Below are 20010 nucleotides of genomic sequence, written 5' to 3'. Positions count from 1 at the left end.
CTCGGTTTGACAAGCTTTTGTCTGTCACTGCCTCGGCTTGCATCAACGCTTGAAAACGCATTTAGGTGCTAATGTTGGAATACTTTGTAATGAGAGGGGAAGGGATGCAGAAAGGAGCAGCCCCTTGATACCAACAGTTGAATAGGCTTTCAAAAAGGCCCTGCGCCATTTATGGAATTAATTGGCATAGAAGTACATTAATCAGTGGAAACTAATGTTTGCCCTGGTATGAGTTAAACTGGAAAATGCTGCTGTTAGTTTGTAATGTGTCTTCTATTTATGAAAGGCAAAGGTTTCTGCCAAGCTCTGTAACGGTCTATTTGCTCTCAGTAGGATTTCTGCACAAGTGTACTATGACAAAGGAAAAAAAGGAAGGGAAGATTGAGTGACGTACTTCAGGAGAAGGCCAGCCCCTGGAGAGACCCTGCAGTGGAGTACTTGCTAGAGTCCACAAAAGACTGGTCTGATAAAGGACGACAACAGGGAATAAGAGAGGAAAGAAAGAAAAAGGATGGTATTAGTAAGCTGAAATATTACTCGTTTTTATCATAACAGTAGGTCTGTGCTTTAAAAGACACAGCCTCTCAATTCAGCAGTATTAGTCGAGTTAGAGATAGGGTGGTTGCCAAATACCTGCATGGTACTAGGTGGGCTGGTGGTGGAGTCCAGTTACTCTTTACAGGAGGAAATTTTAGGACAGAGACCACCAGCAATCCCCCATTGTCTTCTATCCCCTTTGACAACTCAGTGTCGCTTAGAGCCTCGCAAGGCACCAGGAACTCGTGGTTTTGAGAGCAGCCATCTACGCTCCAGACTTGGTTTCACCTACCTTGCAGGCTATTGCCATTGGTGCTGGTGCAGGTGGGAGGAGGAGAAGTTTGCGGTCTCACAACAGGCGCAAAAGCACTCTTCTGTTTCACGGCTGAGACCATGTTGGCTGGTGAGAAGGAGAAAATCCCAGAGGAACTGCTACAGTTTGAGGGGAGGCTAGTGGACGAGGCCATTGTTGGACTTGATGGCACAACTAGAGGAAAAAAAGACACCCCGAGAGGCATTCCTTAGCATTAGATAATCAGTAGGCTGCAGAAACAAAAGAACTCTGCTTCTTGGATGCACTGGGTCTGATTTCAAATGGCCAAGGCCTTTACTGCAGTTAGATTTCTGGTTGTTCACAAAGTACGATCGATCACTACAGGAAACCTGCTTGTTTTGTTTTGTTTTGTTTTGCAGGTCTTCAGAAGCCATAATTCTAGGAGCTTTTAAACACTCACTTAATTCTCTGTCACTACAACTTTTCATTCTTACAACAACCCTGCCCTGCCATCCCATTTCAAACTTTTCTAATGAGTGGTATTAGCCAGTGCCTTGGTCTGAAACGGTAACGTCTTTGTGTAGGTGGATAAGAGGGAATCCAGACTGTGTAGGTAACTCAGGGATTACAAAGCTGATGGGAAAGAACAGCGATTGAAGTATGAATCTGAATCTGGAATTTTTAACTTGGAAAGGTTTGAGTTTTTAACTGGCCTCCAAACCCACCGTTTTAAGCCATGCTTTCCTTGTAGCAAGATGGTTCCAGAAAGACCTACAGGGTTTCAAGCAAACTTGCAGAAGGTAGAAAGTTCTTAGTGGTGACCCAGTCAATGTGCTTGCCAAAAGTCAGCAAAAATGGTTGGATTTCTTTCCTCTCTCAAACCCTGAAAAACTAGGGTTCAGAGGAGTTATTCTGAAAGTTGTGAATATATATACACAAACATATATATACATGGAGGCTGTCCAGCATGAAGCAACCAGTGAGATGGCTGCTCTGACAGTTTTATACTCCTTTGGTCTCCTGGCTCTAGTGTGTTCAGTTTCTGTTGCACAAAAGAATGTGTGGATAACTGACAGAAGTCATGTGGTTTTTTTTTTTATTTCTCTAAAAGGGAGAAACCACTAGAACCTTTCTCACAATGGCCACAGATGTTTTCCATGTTATAACTACTAGCACTAAAATCAGTCTCCACCTTCTCTGTGTCCATCAGCTTTGGGAAAGTTTCTGCTGTGGGGACTTCCTAGGAATTCTCAGAGACATGAAAACCAGTCATATTTCTCACATGGCCATTTTATTTATGCACAGGAATGGAGCTGAATTCACCTGAAACAGAGAATTTTGAAAATGAAAGTCTGTTTTATAATGGTCAAGACAATTCTCCCAGAGGATCTATGATCAGCATCTGAATGAATACAGTCAATACAACATTCTCATTCAGAGCCATTGACTGGAATCTCAGCTGGAATAGGTAAGCAATTCTGGTATGCATCAGATGAAGATCTGGCTTTAACTACAAGATTGACTATAATAAGAGTCTTTCCTAAGTAAATGTAGATCCTTTTTTTTTTTGGTTTTTGTTTTGGTTTTTTTTTTCAAAACTGAATTGATTGTCCAAAATGCAAAGCTGTTATATAGGAGATTCAGTTTGTAAACACATATTTACCATTGAGGTTTTAAGTGAATTTGTTTTTATGAAAATAAAGCCAATTACTTTTATAGGCAGACAATACTGCCAGTTTCCCCTCTTATCCAACGAAAAATAAAAAGGAAAGGACCAATAGTAAGATCCCATACTTTCATTGTTCATCCTGTTTAGAAACTGCTTATATGCACAAGGAGACTATGAATAATTACATATTATAGAGTAAAATTCCTATAATCTGGATTTTGCATTATTATTTTACTTGCATTTTACGTAGATAAAAATCACCCTATTTAAGTTCTTATTTGAGAATCTGATATCATATTTGTTAACACTGAGGAAATCAATTAATGGAAATTAAATGTTCAAAGTTTCACAGTCTGACAGATACAATCTTAGTCTGAAGTCACTCTATGTCTGGAAGTACTTGCTAAGGGAGAGCAATCAAAGCACCTAAATTGAATTGCTACTATACAGCAATTAGTTTATTGATTTAATTAAGAATGCCACCTTTTAATTTTCAGGTCATGATTGAAGTATTTTCTGATTCAATGGATTAGGCATTAGCAGAATGACAGATCAACCAAGAAAACCTCCCAAAATATAACTAGAATAGAGGAGCAGGGCTGGGAAGTGAAGTGCTATTCTAAAGAGGACTTTGTTCATAAATATGAAATAATACACTGCTAGAGTATTTTAAATGCATTACTGGCATCTGCTTCCAAAAGAGATGTCTCATCAATCATGTTATATTATGAATTCAGAGTGCACAGATTCTATGACAGTAAATTCAACTTAATAAGTAAGGTACTTTGTAACATTACATGTTACATTATTATTAGAGTACAAAAATAATAACTGGTTAGCAATTCCCACTTACAAGTACTAGTTATGTGGGTAAATATTTTCTTCTAAATTTGCAGCAGCTAAGAAGCCTTGGAAGTAACTTTTTAAATCAGGGTTACTATTCGCTTTTTAATTCTGAACTCTAGCAATGCAATTCACAATAATTCATTACTGCTGTTACACCATTAAACTTAAGATTTGCTGCGTAAACCTTGGTATGTTCAGCAGTCTGTTTGTCCTGTCCACACTAGGGTCTCAGCCTGTAAACCTATTTATATGATAAGACCTTCTGGCCTGATTCTGCTAGCAGCTTTCTACAGATGTCAGTGGAATCCTTTATCCCACGTGAGTAAAGTCGGAGGAATTGGACAGGTCCTTTTCATTTAATTTTCTCATGTGAATAGGGACTACTGATCTGTGTGAGAGGCAGCAGAAGACGTTCATAGGCTTTTACCAATAGAAATGTATTTATATTTAAACAGGTTACTAAACCTTTAATATCAAAATGCAGAAAGTTAGCCCTACACATAAATATTTCCATAACTGGGACTGCAGACCATAAGCTCTTTACACCACGGAATATATGATTTGTATGACTTACATCTTTGTGGCATTCGCTGTACAGACACTAAAACACAGGCTCTAAGAGCCATTGTCACATTTTACTGACTAATACTAAGCTCTTAGTGAAGTCAGTGTAATACCTACTTACAAAGCAAATGGAGTATAAGCAATCAAGATTAGGCCCAATAGTAATTCGTAATTTCTATAAAGGTTATGAACATATTATTTGCTCAGAGGTCTCAGAAACATCATCATGCAGCTTATGGAAATGTCAGTCTTATTACAGTAAACTTTTCTGCCCTTCACATCTTACAGCTGGAAAAAAATATTATTCCTGCAGCAAATATCCTTAGCTTCCTTTCATACCCACTTCAGCAAGTTGTGTGCTGACAACTGACCATTAAGCCACTCCAAGAGACCTTAAGTCACTTATGCCTTCCCTGATTTCTAGCAATGTTGAGGACAAGGTTTCTTATTTACAGAGTATATGTTAAGTTATGAAACTATCAACCCAAATCATGAGAGACATTATCCTTTTTAAGCTCTTATGAGACTCCCTAATGATGATGATGATGATAATAATAATGGTGATAATAATAATAATAATAATAATAGTCATAACAACAGCAATAATAATAATAATAAAAACCAGATAAAAGCATTGCTGGCAACACTAATGTCTTCAAACAGCTTCAAAGGTCAGTGCCTTGGAGAGGAGAGAAAGGACCAAGCTCTGTTTCAGTGCTCAAAATAGAAACTAAATATTGAGTATCACAGAAAAGTCACCATCTCCTTCTAATGAAAATATGCAAAATACAGAAAAGCCATATGATACTCACTGGCATAGGGAGAATTGGCAGCAGATCCATTCAGGAAGGTTGGAGAACCGCCTAAATTCGACATTCCAGCATTCCCATAGCCATTCATGCTTGTTGTGACAGAATTATAATTTGTCTGCTGAGGGGTGGTGCTTGGCACATAGCCATGAGGCGACACGCTGCTTGAGTTGCGAGTAAAACCTTTTGTGGGGAGGGAACATATTTAGAAATTGGTATTAGCCCGATGACAGTTTCTTACACAAACAGCTACAAGCAAGTAACTCTGGGCTACCAAGCCAGCAGCCTAGTCCAGCCGTGGTGTGCGTGGGGAGTGCCAGGGCTGACCACCACTACCACTGAGTAACTCAATTTTATAGAATCAGACTCATGCAATGGTTTGGGTTGGAACATCATCTAGTTCCAAACTCCCTGCCATGGGCAGGGACACCTTCCACTAGACTAGGCTGCTCCAAGCCTGGAGCATCTCCAGGGATGGGGCATCCACAGCTGCTCTGGGAAACCTGTGCCAGTGTCTCGCCACCCTCACAGTAAAGAATTTCTTCCTCATCTAATCTAAATCTACCTCTCTTTTAGTTTAAAAACATTACCCTTTGTCTTGTTGCTACAGACTCTACTAAAAAGTCTGTTCCCATCTTTCTTAGAATGGTGAACCTTCGCTGCTGGGAGCTCAAAGGGGGAGGAGGGAGCCTACAGCCTTCAAAGCTCCTCAGGCAACCCCCACCCTCAAGCAAAGGCTTGGGTATTACAGGAACACTCCCTCTAGTAGAGGTGTTTGTAGGAAATAGAGTTAAACATGACCTACATTTTCAAAGTGAGGAGTACATACCAACTTCGGATACATTAACCCTCTTCTGATGTCGCTCTCATTTAATGCATCTCAAATGAGATGCTCACTGCACACTTTAGAAAATGTAGGGTGTATTTCTTAAAGTAGTGGGATATCCTCAGTCTTTTTGCCCTGGTCTGGTCATCATGTTGGTAGAAAATGACTATCAAATTTGGCACCAAGTTAAAATTTTAATCTCTGCCTAATTGTGGAAAATACTTTGGGGAAAATTAACATGCAAACATGAAAAAAGGAAGATTTGTTTCTAGAAGCACAGAAATACAAAATGCATCTTCACTCCTAGAAGAAAAAAATGCCAACTTTTCTTCCTACCACACAGTAGATCCATAAAATATTTTAATCTACAAATCACTTCTATTTTTTTAATGTAATGCAAAATAATTTTGTCTGCCTTTCTAGAAAGCAGCCTTATTCTAATACTTTCACATTAAAGTGAATTTTTAAGTTGGCTAATAAATAGACCAGAGCAAAGGAGAGGGGAAAATGCAAAGGGTTCTTACAAAAATGTTCTTCACATTTTTTAGAATTATTCTTAACTGTAGGAATTAAAACAATATTGCTTTTACATAAAGTGAAACCCACTTTATTCTAAAAATTAAATAAGCTCTGAAAATGTCTTTGTAAATATTTCTGTTTTTTGCTAGTTTCAAAATCTAGAAAAATCTCAAACTCGGGGGAAAAAAAAATCAGTGCCTATATTATGTCTCTTGCAAAACCAAACCAAGCAGAGAAACATTCAAGGGATACTTTTGTGTTATAAAGAAAAGCTACATCAGCCCAGACTCAGAGATCATCCATGCTCAGGAAAATATATAAGCAAGTACTTAACACTAAGTACACACTAAAGTCGATAGAAATCCTTTTAAAATTAGTGGGATTTAAACACAGATACAAGTGTTACTCTGAGCAGAAGGAAAAGCTATTTAGATGTACGCAGAAGTGCTTTTCCTGATTTGGGGCAAAAGTCACTAAAGAAAGGCCCATCTCAGCATTGTGTCACTCAAAAGCTGTGCCTGCACACGGGATGGTGCCTGCCTGGGTGTGCTCCTAGCCTTCAGTTCTGAACCATCCCTCCTCCACTACTCTGCACATGTCCCTGACTCTTATCAGAAAAGGTTCATAGAGAGAGGAAGATGAGTCTTCTCCTGACCCTGGTTGGTGGCTTGTGAGGCTTCGGAAACATTGACAGCTAGTTGACCACTAAAAGAATTCACTCCCATCATTCCTGCATGGACTGACGTGTTAGCAAGGGCGGGGAGCTGGTTGTGATTGCGGGGGACACTGTAGAGTGCTTCTGCGATGTCTGCTGCTCTTTTCAGGATTATTTCCTGGAGGATAAGAAGGGAAAAAAAGAGTAAAAGTTACCAATGTGACTCTGACAAACCTTTCCTTACATACTAAAATGAAATGTTTCCCTGTCCAAAGGCAAACGCTAGATGCTTTTCTTTCCCAACCAGTTAGCTGACTGATAGCTAATTCCCATAAGATCTGCTGCCTTCGTGATAAATCCTGGCATCGGTGGTAAGAGAGTTGTTGGAAGTTTCAGTCCCAGCAGCCAGGCTTCTGTGTAACAAGACCAACTGGCAGAAAGGGGCTAGAGCCTAGACTTACTCCACCGTAAAGCTGTCTTTAGGGTAAGATTGAAAAATCCCAGGTGGCAAGACATAACGCGTATCATTGCCCGTATTATATAGTATCTGGTCAAAGTGGGCAAATGCCTCCAGGGTTAATAACACACTGCTTTTGCAAGCACTAAATTCACACCCTTTACAAAAGAAAACAAGCAAACTAAACTCCACTCCAGATATGACATTGCCCTCTATATTTATTCTTGTCTCACATTGTAGTATCACATACCTTTAGCCTCTGATCTATCTATACATCTAAGAAATAGCCATGTTTAAGAATTGCTGAAGTAGAATGCATTTACCTGGTTATTATGTGGCATACCATAGAGTGCTTCTACTAAATCAGCAGCCCTCTTAAGTATTACTTCCTGTCAATATAAAAACAGATGCATTCCTCTGAGTTCAGTACACTCCTTGTGGGGGAAAACAAATATTAGAATCTTTCATACTCTTCTATGAGTTGCACTGTGTTTTGTGGATTTTTTTCTTTCCCTCCCACCAGGTACTCCTTAATTGTAACAACTCTCAGCAACCACTGAATGGTGTTAAATCACTAGTTCATCCTATTCACACACACGCTTAATCAAGTCAAAAGGTGAGAATCATTGGTGCTGCAAAATAAAATACATCACTCAATTGTCTCTACCATCTGCACTATAAAACACTCATCAGTTTATTGCAGAATACAATCCTGAGGTCATTTACTAGATTACTGCAATCAATGTCGTTCAGAGCATGTTATGAATCCCTTCAATGTGTTTATTTTATTCTTAATTGCATACTGCAGGAATTGTGACCTTACCCAGCAGGCCACATTCAAAAGATATCCAATCAGTCCTATGCTACTGGTAACACAACCTTTCAACTACTTCAATTTGTATCCTGATACGATGGGTCAGGGTAGGATCCATGTACATAAAATGATGCACAAGAGGAAAACACATGTGGTATGAGAGAATGGCCCAGTACGGTGCCGTGATTCCTGGAAAAATTCCCTGCAAGGACAGCATAATTTAAAACAGTCTGGGATTTAGTTCTCTACTTTGGGCATTTTTATTTTTCTCCATTTTTCTAGTTGTTCCTTTTCACTTAATATTTCTTGGAGCATTTTAAACTGGCATTCAAGTAATAACAGAGTTTCCTGTGTTCTTACATTTTACAGTCTGGAAAAAATCCCTATGAGCAGTCCTGATAGAAAATGTAAAAATGCATTACAGAATTAACCCAGAAGAATTTTTTATTATTATTATTATTTCAAAACATCTAGCAGATTCCCAATTGCCTGAACAAAACCAGTCGAGACTGTCCTTTGAGAAAAACAATGTATTTTTGTAATTCCCAATCCCTAAGTATTGCTCTAATATACTAACACGATCCTATTCACCATGGCATATTTCTGCAGGTAGCTTACAAAAATAGTACCAATTCTAAGGATTTTACAGTTTTCTACAAAGTTAAACTTTTTAACTTAAAATATTTTACACAATAGCCATATTTTATACCAAAAAGAAACAGTAATGCTCAATTTTCATATACTGTAGACTTTGATCAGAAAATAGAGATATAATTGCATTCATTTTGCTGTCACCATAACCTCTTCAAAAATCCTTGAACAACTCTTCAAATGACAAGCTTTTAGATGCATATTAGCATTTTTTTCAATTTTAAATTCTCTATAATATAAGATAAAATAGTTGTCATACTGCAGTAACTACTTATGACATATATAATGTCCTAAATTCAAAAATGAGATGGAGGATTTTTGTACTCCCAGTAAACATTTAGGCTTACCTTCAGCTGCACACACCCCTCTCTCAGAACACACGTTGAAATTATTTTCCACATAAGAAGTGAGATGTAATATATAATTGATGGATTTTTAAGTCACTGCATTTGAAACAGATCCTGAGGAGTTAAGTTGCTACAGCCTTTTTCTGGTGTGTTTGTTTTTTGTTTTGTTTTCTTTTCTTTTTCTTTTTCTTTCTGTTGTGGTTGTTGTTTTGGGATCTTTTTGTGTACCTTGACCACAACAGTTACCAGTACAATCATGGACAGACAGAGTACAAACAAATTCCAGGTACAATCAATCCTTGTTGCTTTACCAGAATCATCCAAACACTAAGTTGCCCTTTTTTGCCTCATACTGAAGGGACAAACTAGAGAAGAATAGAGATGTTACTGAAAAATGTTACCTTTTTCAATCCATGATTTTAGGTGGAAAATTACTGCACAGGTGTTTGACTTTGCAAACTAGGATTTATTTCACTTCAGTAGAAAGTGTTTGCACTATATATTTCACTAACGGAAAATTAGAATGTGATAGAGAGCCCACAAACTGCTTTGGAATATTGTTAACCTAAGCTGTCATTATGCCAAATTACTAAAAAAAAAAAAAAAAAAAAAGAAAGTTTAAATAGTCACTTCTGCTCTACCTGACTAATCATAGTTATTTATGTAATGCTGAGCTAAAAACCTTAGAATGCATCTAAAAAGAGATTGAAGACCATGCTAAAAAATAAGGTAATTACATGGAATCTTACAGCCGCTCTACCTAATATCAAATATATTGCATTTCTTAAACACTGGAAGTTCTTTGATGCCATATCATATTGCATGTAAATAAAACTAATTGCCATGGTGGTTTATTGAAATATGCTTGACAAGTAGCATTCAATTTTCCCAGCCAGTCAATGGTTATATTTTTTTCAACATTTTCAGAGTCTGTAAATTTGAGTTTCATACTTTCTCTAACAATATTTTCACACAATAAAAGTATTTCTTTTTTATGACATTTTCAGATCACACAAAGTAGATGTTGCACAAAAACTCCTGTGTCAAATAGTAGTATCTTCTATTCCAGAGCTGACGGTAGTTCTTATAGACACAAACTAGGTTTAAAAATACAAATAAAATGCTACTAGAGACATTCTCAAGATATTAACTTCTTATTTTCTGAATCCATCTTAAACCCTTCACAGCTCTGCTTAAATTACCATAGAAGCTACTGTTAGAACTCGACATACAAAGGAGCCCCAAAAGTCCTCTATAAGTTAGAGCAACAGACCTTGCAAGGTGCTTGGATTGCAGTGACCAGAAAATTGTTCTCACCTCCATGTCATTACGCTCACAGTGAAGCAGCCCCCGAGCATGTTTGTGTTCGGGATCTAATATATTGCCTTTCAATCAGAGCTGAGAGCCACTGAACACATAGACAGAACATGACGAGCAGGTCAGGAAAGCAATAAAGATTTTACAGAGCTGTCCAAGGTGCTAAATTTACTCAATAATGGGTTTGGCACCATAGTGTTAACCTCTCATTTACTACCAGTTTGAGGGACTAAATTGAAGTAGCTGACTTCATTTACCTTGAAATGTATATTTTATGACATTATGTAAGTAGATTGAAAGGGCACTGCAGTTTTAACAATTTAAAGGCTAGAGCATGTTTAAGATGAAGCCCGAATATTTATTGTATATTGCACTTAAACTATATTGTATATTAAAATGCATTGATTAAATTTGTAAAAGGTATTATAAAAAAGGACAGCTAATATAAAAGATCTATATCTTTTAAAATGCAATTGATACTGCATGTTACCACTGCAATGGTGATAGATAAACAGATAGATAGGTGGACAGAGCAGCAGACAGACATATCAAAAAGTGAGTGAAACTCACATTCTATAAAAAGAAATCCCTGCATAAGCTCACGGTCTGTTATTCCAGATATTCTTTTGTTCACAGAAATTTTTTTGGCTTCATCTCAGAAGCCTAGATTTTCATAGCAGTAAGTGGGCATCATGTAAGGTCCTTCCAATTGAATATGCAAGTGGAAATATTTCCTGAGAGAGACAGAGTTTGACTAAAGCTAATATCTAATTTATGGGGGCATTTGTCAAGAAAGATCCACTCTTCTATTAAGGCTAAAAGTCTGACAGCTTTTGGTTTAGAATAAAGGACTTTGCAGCATGTAGTTAGAGCTAAAGGGAGGGTCTTCTTGTCTTGCATTTTATTTCAAATGAGCATCATTTTAGTTCTACAAAAATAACAATTGAGCAAATATTGAAAAGAGGAAAGATTAGTGATCATACCATGCATCAGAAATCTGCCCTCCATGCAGCTACACACCACAGATCCAGAGTCCATTTTTTGCCCAAAAAGAAGCTGATCTTATACGGAGTGATTTTTACTTTTTAAATTTTTGAAACAGGAATGCAGTTAAGTATTTTAATCAAATTTTCTTCCTGAAAATACTAAGGGGTGTTTACATAAGCAAAAGAGGAGGTTGGGTAGTGATGTCTGCTGCAGCTTTGCACATTCCAAGATTATTGTAGGAAAGATTATATAAATCATATCTGAATGACTGTGGTTTTGAAGCACAAAGACTGAAATTCAGACTGAATCCACTTCTGACAGAACGTACCTTGAACCGACATTACAGCAACTTTGCACGTTTTGTTTGTGGCATGCACTTCCTTCAGAAGGCACTCATTAAAATAATGAAACTTGCATTTCAAGTTTTAGCATGACAAAATCATTTTGTTCCAGCTTTAAAAAAGATGGGATATTTTTTCTGTTGACAACTCCTTACTTTTCATTCACCAACTAGTGAAAAAATATCCACTCTCTCTCCCAAAAGAGCTGTGAGTCTAGTCAGCTAAAGGGTATCTAGAGTAACTCTTATTCGGCTTAAGTAATTAAATTAGATAATGTTCAAGGTATTTCTTAAATCTAAATGAATTTTGTCAAGAAGAAGCTGACCACAATACATAATACTCATCAGCCACATACTGTATTATTGAGACCACCAAAGGATTTATGTACTTATGGAGGGTGTGGGGGAGAAGCTGTTCTAGCATACTCTGAGGCATTTATCTTATGTGTTGTCTAGATATCATATCACCTTCTAATGCTCTTTAGCATTGTAATACAAGAGAGAGCTCATTCATCTTCTGAGAGGGTACTTAGGGATTATGATGTCATTCATACTTCCTTGACTCTTATGTCTGACCTCCTGGCTCTGCCTTCTAACTTCCTACTCTCATGGCTACTTGCAAGAACACTTCTCTGCAGAGTCAAAACGCTGAACATCAGACTCCAGTTCCCTTCTTCACCATGCAAAGGTCACATTCTGAAATTTCAAGTCAAAATTACAATAATTTGTGCTCAAACTTTTCTTCTGATTTTCAACGGGTGAAACTATATATGTGCTAGTTAAAGATATGTGTTAGAACTAAGTTTTAAACATACACATGAAATTTGTCTATGCATTATATTTTAATAGATAAAGATAAAATTGTGAACACCTCTTTCAAGTGCAATGGGAAAACCAGCATGTTGGTAGAGAGCCATTTAGAAGGATGCCACAGATCTAAAATGCCAGTCATCTAGCTTGATATACAAGAGTTTCAGCCTGTCCAGAACCTCCCTTCTCTCCACATCTACACTGAGCACTGCATTATTGTATCATTTTCAGCAATTATAGTTTTATAAAGACTCATAAAAGCCATTCAAAATGTAAAGATCCTCCATTTACTGTAAAACTGAGGGAACTATGCCAGCCTAATGGAAAGTATAAAATAACAGGGCCATTTCACTAAAAAGGTATTTGTACTCACACAAAGATGAAAACTTCTCTAGCAAACAAACAACTGAATTGTTTCCATATATTATAATTGAATCATACTGAAGAAGTAAACACCATATAGACATTAGAAAGACAGGAAGGCAAAATGAGAGAGAAAGAGAACATACTTCACTTGAGGGGTAAAAAAACCCCTTCTGCTTACCGCTGCCTATAAGATGGAAGTGCACTGAATTCCTGCCACTGAATTTCAGTGGCAACTTCCAGAAAATAAGTCTACAGTGGGAGCTGGAACCTTAGCTTTTCCAAGCCATTGTAGTCTCATCAGCCTCCACCCAAACTGAAAATCACAGCCTAAATCTACAGCACTAAAAACAGTCATGCATGACCTTACCACCTGCTCCACAATGAGCCAACCTTATAAATAAAATATAGAAAGCCTATATGAGGCAGCAGAAAGAACAAACACTGAAGTGCAAATGCGAGCAGGCATCTAGCCATAAACATTGAGAATCGATGATTAAAACACCTCTTAACCACAAAGGTGATAAATGCGTCGCAATAGGGAAAACACAGCCTATTCAAACAGTCTCTGTTGCAAACTCTGCTGACAAAAGAAGGAACAAAATTATGATGATCATCTGTAAGTCTGTCCTTGCAAGTCTCCCATCTTACCCCTATTATCCTTCTGCTAACGGGGTATTCTTAGATACTAAAAAAAGGTATCAGCCTCCTTTTTTAATCCACACAACTCATTCTGCTGGTCTTCATTTCCATAAATGATGGGCATATAACAATGGCAACAGAATTAGTAGCTAGCACAGATGTGTACTTCATCTAGATACACAGTAGCCTGGAATAAACTGGCATTAATATAGTTGCATTGGAATAACTTTGAATAAACTGACATTTTAGAGTCTGGATGCTCCCACCATATTATCATCAACTGAAGCATCTGGCAAGTAATTTGGAGAGTTTTGTTGCTAAAAGCTCTGGGGTTCTCTGCTAGTGTTAGGTCTCTAAGTCAAAGGGAGAAGAGTGGGGTGTGTGAGAGGAGATACGCAGAACTAAAATCACTCTGCCAGTGCTTAAATCACCTCTTTTGTGGACTTTATCCAACCATGAACGCACGACTCACATCTACGTCCCTCTGATAGCTGTAGAACTTTGATCCTCCCAAGTGCATTTACGGTATGCCTCACCCTAGACCTCTAAGTTTACCAGAAAAAGGCACTTACAGATACCTGCAAGAACCTTCAAAACTGTCAAATTTTTACTCATGAGGCCGATCTACCTTCTGTGAATGCAGCGCAGGGCTGGTAGATATTACTATATAGTACTTTTATATCTATCCACATCCTACAACACATTACCTGGTAGCTGGTAGATGTCAGTCATATTTGGGACTTACTAACACTGTCATTAAGAAATCAACACTATGGTAATTCTCTGGCATCTCCTACAGCATTTCCCACAGGTTCTCCTGCAAGATCCCCCTGAGGATCTAAGGACAGATCCCCTCACTTTGAAACATAGCGAGATCACAAAAGGAAACACATTTTCCATGCTGTACCAAAGGCTGCAGTATTTATCGTAGCATGTAAAGGCAGTTCCTCTGCACCACTTTCCAATGATTCACACTATTCCTGTCTATCTAGACAACAAAAAGATTATTCCTGATTTATCCATGAACATATGAACAAACATTCTATTCTTCGATCTGACCTCAAAGGTTTGACACAATGACCTAAAAGCACATTTTGCACTATAAAGTTTCCTCATGTGCCACAGATACCTTCAGTCCCCGGGCAAAATACTCAGACACGTGTAGAAAGCAATCACAGATAGGAACCTCAGATATTTCTTTTTGAAAATTTACCCCAAACTATTTGTACCAGGATCTACAATACTGTGAAGCAGATGTTCATTATTGAGATTAATGAGCTTTTTAGGTTTGGGGTTTTTGGTGGTTTTTTGTTTTGTTTTGTTTTGCACATGTAAGATTTTCTGATAATTCTTCCTCTGCTCTTCATAGTATTAACATTCCTATTTTTGAAAACAGCTGCAGATGAGAGTTGCAAGAGAAAAGAAGAAAATAAAAGAGTTATTACTCAAAGTCTTGTCATGACCATTTTATACCCATATATTTTTGGAAAATTGTCAAAGTCCCCTTATGGAAGGAGAAGAATGTTTTGAATTATTTGAAGGGTCTGGACTTAAGTAAACTTAAAAAGAATTTGGAAAAATGAGCAGAGACACTAAATTCTGAGACTGTCATTCAAAGATACTGCACAGGCTGGTTTAGAAGCTCTATTTTATAGATCATATTATTGTGCCCATTAGAAAAAAAACCTGGAATGCTGGGGATTAAAAAAAGACTAAATGTGGCTTGTGATTTTGTGTGTGGCACAATGTATCTGTATGAGTGAAAAACATTTTACTTGGCAAATAGACAGGCTGATACCTATTTTTTATAATTTATATACACAAAGACTTTCTAAACACAGGTCAATTTGTATCACTTTTAAATTGTTTTCCCATTAGGTCAAATCTAGAAGTTATTGGGTGGCATAATTCACTTGGCTTCATTTAAATCTATAGAGATATATAACTATGTTTGGTATTACAAAGCAAGAATGTTTGCTGAGTTAAATCAGCAGAGCCATCTAGCAATTAAAATGTAAATTGTACATACGTGGTTTGTCCATTTAATTTTCAGAGTTGGTTTTTATTAATGCATTTATCGATATAAATATCTAAATACGCCAACCTAGCTATGTTCTGTAAAAACCAAGTGTTCACCTATATGCAATTAAAGACCCATCCACATTTTCTTCTAATGAAGGGGAAAAAACCTCAACAAACCAAAACAAACAAAAAAACCTCCAGCATATCAGTAAGATTTGTGAAACTCACACTTTTCTGGATTGTACGCTTAAGGTAGGAAATGTTAGTAGTTAGAAATTGAGAGTTCATGTTACTTTTAATAGCAGGAGGAAAACTGAAAAATAAGACACATTAAAATTCTGACCTACACTGATATTCCACTCCGTGCTGCGGAGAGTGAGTGCATAAAAACGTTGAAATAGAGACTGGAATAACGTTGGTAGGTTTTAGTATTACAGTTAAAACACTGCTCAGTCATAACCCCTACAAATGACTACTTTCACTTACATTTTATCATCGGTATAATTAAAAGAAGTCTCTTGAAAGGGGCATTCTCATTACAACGAAGGACCACTTCAGACCCAATTGAAATGAAAAGACAGACCATAGATTAGATGTAGATACCAAGTGGTAATTTCTAGGGAAGCATAAAATGCCAAATGTGTAACAACTGTATTTTATAACTATGTGTTCAAAGGACTTACAGTATTTTATTGTACAAAGAGGCTTTGGCTCGGAAAGACTACTCCAATGAAATGCCTCCTAGAATATATTCTAAAATATTTTCAACTTTATCAGAAACACAAGATATTTTATTCCTGATATTATTATTTTTAATTTACAGCCTTAAAAATTCAGCTGAAATTATCCAAAGCAGGTGTAGATGTTGAATAACCATGTAATTAATAAACTAAATTTATCCAACATTTCACCGAGATAACACTACCCTTCTGTGTACACCTTCACAGTGTAAAAGCAGGGGCACCACTTTACACAATCCAGGGCTCCTCTTCCAGTGGTGAGTGAAGAGATCACCACTGTCACTCGCCAACAGATTTTATGGAAGTGCTTCAAAACTCGCCACTGATTTTTCAAAATGTATCAATATTTCAGTAACTTTTTTGATTATCAAAAAACTCTTAGCTCTCACTAGTTTAAAGCTGAAAAAAAAAGGCAATTCATATTATTAAAATATTAGTATTATTTCCTATTGATTAAAAAATACTTTTACACACATTTCACTTGTCAGAAGATCATCTCTGGAAAAATTAACCACCTCTATTCTGTAAAATGTTAGGAGTTCCAGACAAGATGCTATGTCCAGATGAAATTATAAATATAGCATTATTACTAAAGACGCTTAGGTCATTCTAAAGAACAAAATTTAACAGAGTCAAATTCCAAAATTTCTGTCTCTTAGATCTCCCATAATATATGAACAAAATATGTGTTACACATATGTGGCACTGCTTTAAAAAAATGCTTCTGTGTTTTGTTTTCATTCTCCACTCAGCAAGCATATCATTTGTCATCTATAGCCACAAATATATTCCAAAAGATTCTTTAAAATAAATCCAAAATGCATATCCGTGTTTATACAAGTAGCATAAGATTGCATGCTATTGTACTTAGAGGACATTTAAGTCCAGTTGAGTTATATCAACATAAGTTACATGATTGACTTTTACAACAGAAAGAAAAGGTTGTACTCAAACAACTGTTATTGCCTCAATGGAAAAAAAAAATCAATGAAAGTAAAATGAACAAGAGATTTTGTCAGAGTTGCAGTTAATACTACTGAAGAGCTATGGATATTAAAAGGTCAACAAATAAATTAGTCCAAGTGTTATGAAATGAATGATTTGGCTTATAATTGTATTGAGTGCAAATTGTTCACTGCCTATTAGACCAGGTAATTTTTAACCATGGTGCCTCAATTACTGTTCCATAAGCAATAATACAGTTGTAAGAGCCACTGGTTCGATCGAGTGACCTATGAGACGCGCCAGGACAGCTGACTTTGCTATGATGGATCACTGAGCCTGATCTCCAAATGGTGCCAAACCTTCCTTTCCTGTGAGGAGATCTCATAAAAGAAACATTACTGCTTGATTCATTTTACCAAAATGTTTGAGTTTTCTAGTGTCAGCAGTTGAGTATAGATTGTGAAGCTCTGTATTTCTTAGAAGAATTACGACAACAGGCATCCTATTGCTTCCAGCACTCTCTGCTAAATGGCATCATGATGGTTAGGAGGATGCTTTTTCTGCTACTCAATTGGACTGTGTTGTGCGAAATACACAGCAATCATATTTTACATCACCACGTAAACCCCTGCATAACACCTAAAACTGGGCTAGAAATGGAAACCGTAGGTGAGATTATAGACATTACTTCACACTTTTGCAATGCCCTGCATTCAAAGATCTCAAAGCACCACTTTAATGGGAACAAATTAAACTTCACAACATACTTTCTAGGAAAATATTCTCTCTCCCCCATCTTCATCAGAGACAGGCCTTAAAGTGTAGCTGTTTGGCTTAAGTCACAATGGTCTACGGTTACAACCAAGGCAAGTTTTGTAGGGTGAGGTAATATCTTTTATTGGACCCACTGATAACAGGCAAGAAAAGGTGCAGTCAGCATGCAGGAGGCAAGGCTCGGGTGTCCAAAAGCTTCTCTGCTTTTTTCCAGTTATATCAGTTAGTCTAATAGAAGACCTTACCACTCCCTACAAATCCTGATAGCCTTGAACAGGGAAAAGAAATTGATCTGATACTGCTTTCACGAGATGAAGTAACATACATGGCGCTTCACGAGAAGGAAAAGCAGCAGCTGCGCTTCCCCATTGCTCCTAAGGGAATGGTGTTCCCTGCAAGCCAGGGCTCAAAATACGGCCAGAAAGGTCTCACCACACTTCCCACAGGACTGGGCCTTCAAGGGCTGTAGCTCCGCAGTAACTACGCCTATCTGCTCTTTGCCCATACATAAACCAAACTGAAGATGCAAATGCAAATCCTGAAATATCAAATAATCGGTGCAGAAGAAACCACAATAATAAAAGCCTAATTAGAATAGATTGTACCACATACAACCAAATGCTGTTTATACTGTCAGTCTGCTATATTTTTGATAAATCACTACATTCAAACAGTCTGTTGGGAGGGTGATTTTCCATTTCATCTCTCCATTGAGCAAAAAAGTGCCATGTGACTGGAGTCTGGATTTCAATTTCACCAGCATACAGTTGAACTGAATATTATTTGGCACAATACAGTGTACAACTGAGCCACTAAATGGCTGATTTACTAAATTATTATTAGATGAGCTCTTGCTGTTCCAAGTGAAAGTGCAGTCACTGTCTCTCTTCATGGTGTGTTCAAATTGTTCTGTGTTTAAATATTCAGCATGAGGCTAATGTGAACTGATGAACTGAGACTACAAACACTCACTTTCAATACAGACAGAGAGACAGAGATGCAACGTATCATGTGGCCTGCAGAGGTGAAAATGATTTATATTTAAGGATGCTGCTGCCTACTTCCATTACGATAAGATATTCTTAATTAGCTTTGTGTTTGATTCAGGAGTTTGGAAATGTAGCTAAAACCTAGCCTCAAAACCAAACTAGCTGTGTAGCTATGGAGGGTTCTGAATCCTGGGGAAGTGGGACTTGAGCCTGGATCTCTGTCAATAAAGTGCATGAGCTGCCACCATAGTTTCACACATTACTACCTTTAGCATTTGAGTTGCAACTTAAAAGCATCACCTGCATTTCCACCCTCAGCATCAGAACTCCCAGAAAATGTAGAGGACTGACCATGTTGTGTAATGCTATGACTTTTGGAGGCGAGGGAAGATAGGGAAAAAGGAAAATAATATTTTTTTTTAAAAAAAAAATAAAGATGAAAAAAAAAAGAAACAATTTCTTTACTGCCACCTGCTGGAGCTGACAATAACCCTTTGTCCCACCGAAAGAACAAGCATCTTCACTGAGGACAGTTACGGCAAGCATTTAAAATACTGTGATCCCAGACACTTACAGTAGATTAGAATTTTTTATTGGTGCCGTGTTGCCATAACAACATAAAGACAGCAGATGACTTAAGCTAAGCTTGCAAAGCAAAAGGCTGCTCATCTGGCAGTTAAAATGAATACAGTTCACTTCACAAGTTCCCCATATGGACCCTTAGTGTATGGTAATGAGGATACCATATGGTGGGAGAAAATGCACAGAGAACAATTGTGCTCTGCTGGATGAGTGAAGTGAGCAGGAAGTTATGAGGAAACGCAGGAGAGAAATTTGTGCGTGTGCTCTCTAACTCAAGGGTTTCTTTCAGAGGGGGGTTCTCTCTCTCCTTAATCTTCTTCTTAATATATACATGCACAGAAATGACAGAGAAACATCTTGTACGTTTTGCAACATCATTCATCATAAACTGTCAGCTCTGTTTGTAAATCAGCTTGGTAAGATCTTAGAAATTTGTAATTCTTAAAAGGTAAAAGTGCTAAGTTTTTAGATGAAGTGCAGGAAAATTTAAGCACTTCTGACAAGTAGAAACATTAGTGGTAATCATTTTAA

The 20010-nt window shown here is 37.3% G+C and overlaps 1 protein-coding gene across 9 annotated transcripts in view; it reads right to left on the bottom strand.

The window, feature by feature from the left end:
- The window catches only part of EBF1 (EBF transcription factor 1), a 283485-nt gene that overhangs the window by 7922 nt on the left and 255553 nt on the right, over window positions 1–20010 (bottom strand). For 5 of the 9 annotated variants that reach the window (XM_055812620.1, XM_055812621.1, XM_055812622.1 and 2 more), the window contains exons 12-16: window positions 7480–7545; window positions 6700–6877; window positions 4703–4882; window positions 830–1024; window positions 395–463 (exon numbers count right to left, since the gene is read on the bottom strand). In XM_055812620.1, coding sequence (XP_055668595.1) covers window positions 396–463; window positions 830–1024; window positions 4703–4882; window positions 6700–6877; window positions 7480–7545 — 687 coding nt within the window. In that variant the 3' untranslated portion in view covers window position 395. The remainder of the gene's footprint in view (window positions 1–394; window positions 464–829; window positions 1025–4702; window positions 4883–6699; window positions 6878–7479; window positions 7546–20010) is intronic. The other 4 variants (XM_055812624.1, XM_055812626.1, XM_055812627.1 and 1 more) reach the window with 1 other exon arrangement.

The sequence above is a fragment of the Falco peregrinus genome, chromosome 8 (assembly GCF_023634155.1).
Source record: "Falco peregrinus isolate bFalPer1 chromosome 8, bFalPer1.pri, whole genome shotgun sequence".
Taxonomy (NCBI): Eukaryota; Metazoa; Chordata; class Aves; order Falconiformes; family Falconidae; genus Falco; species Falco peregrinus.
This window is presented reverse-complemented; position numbering and strand designations above follow the sequence as displayed.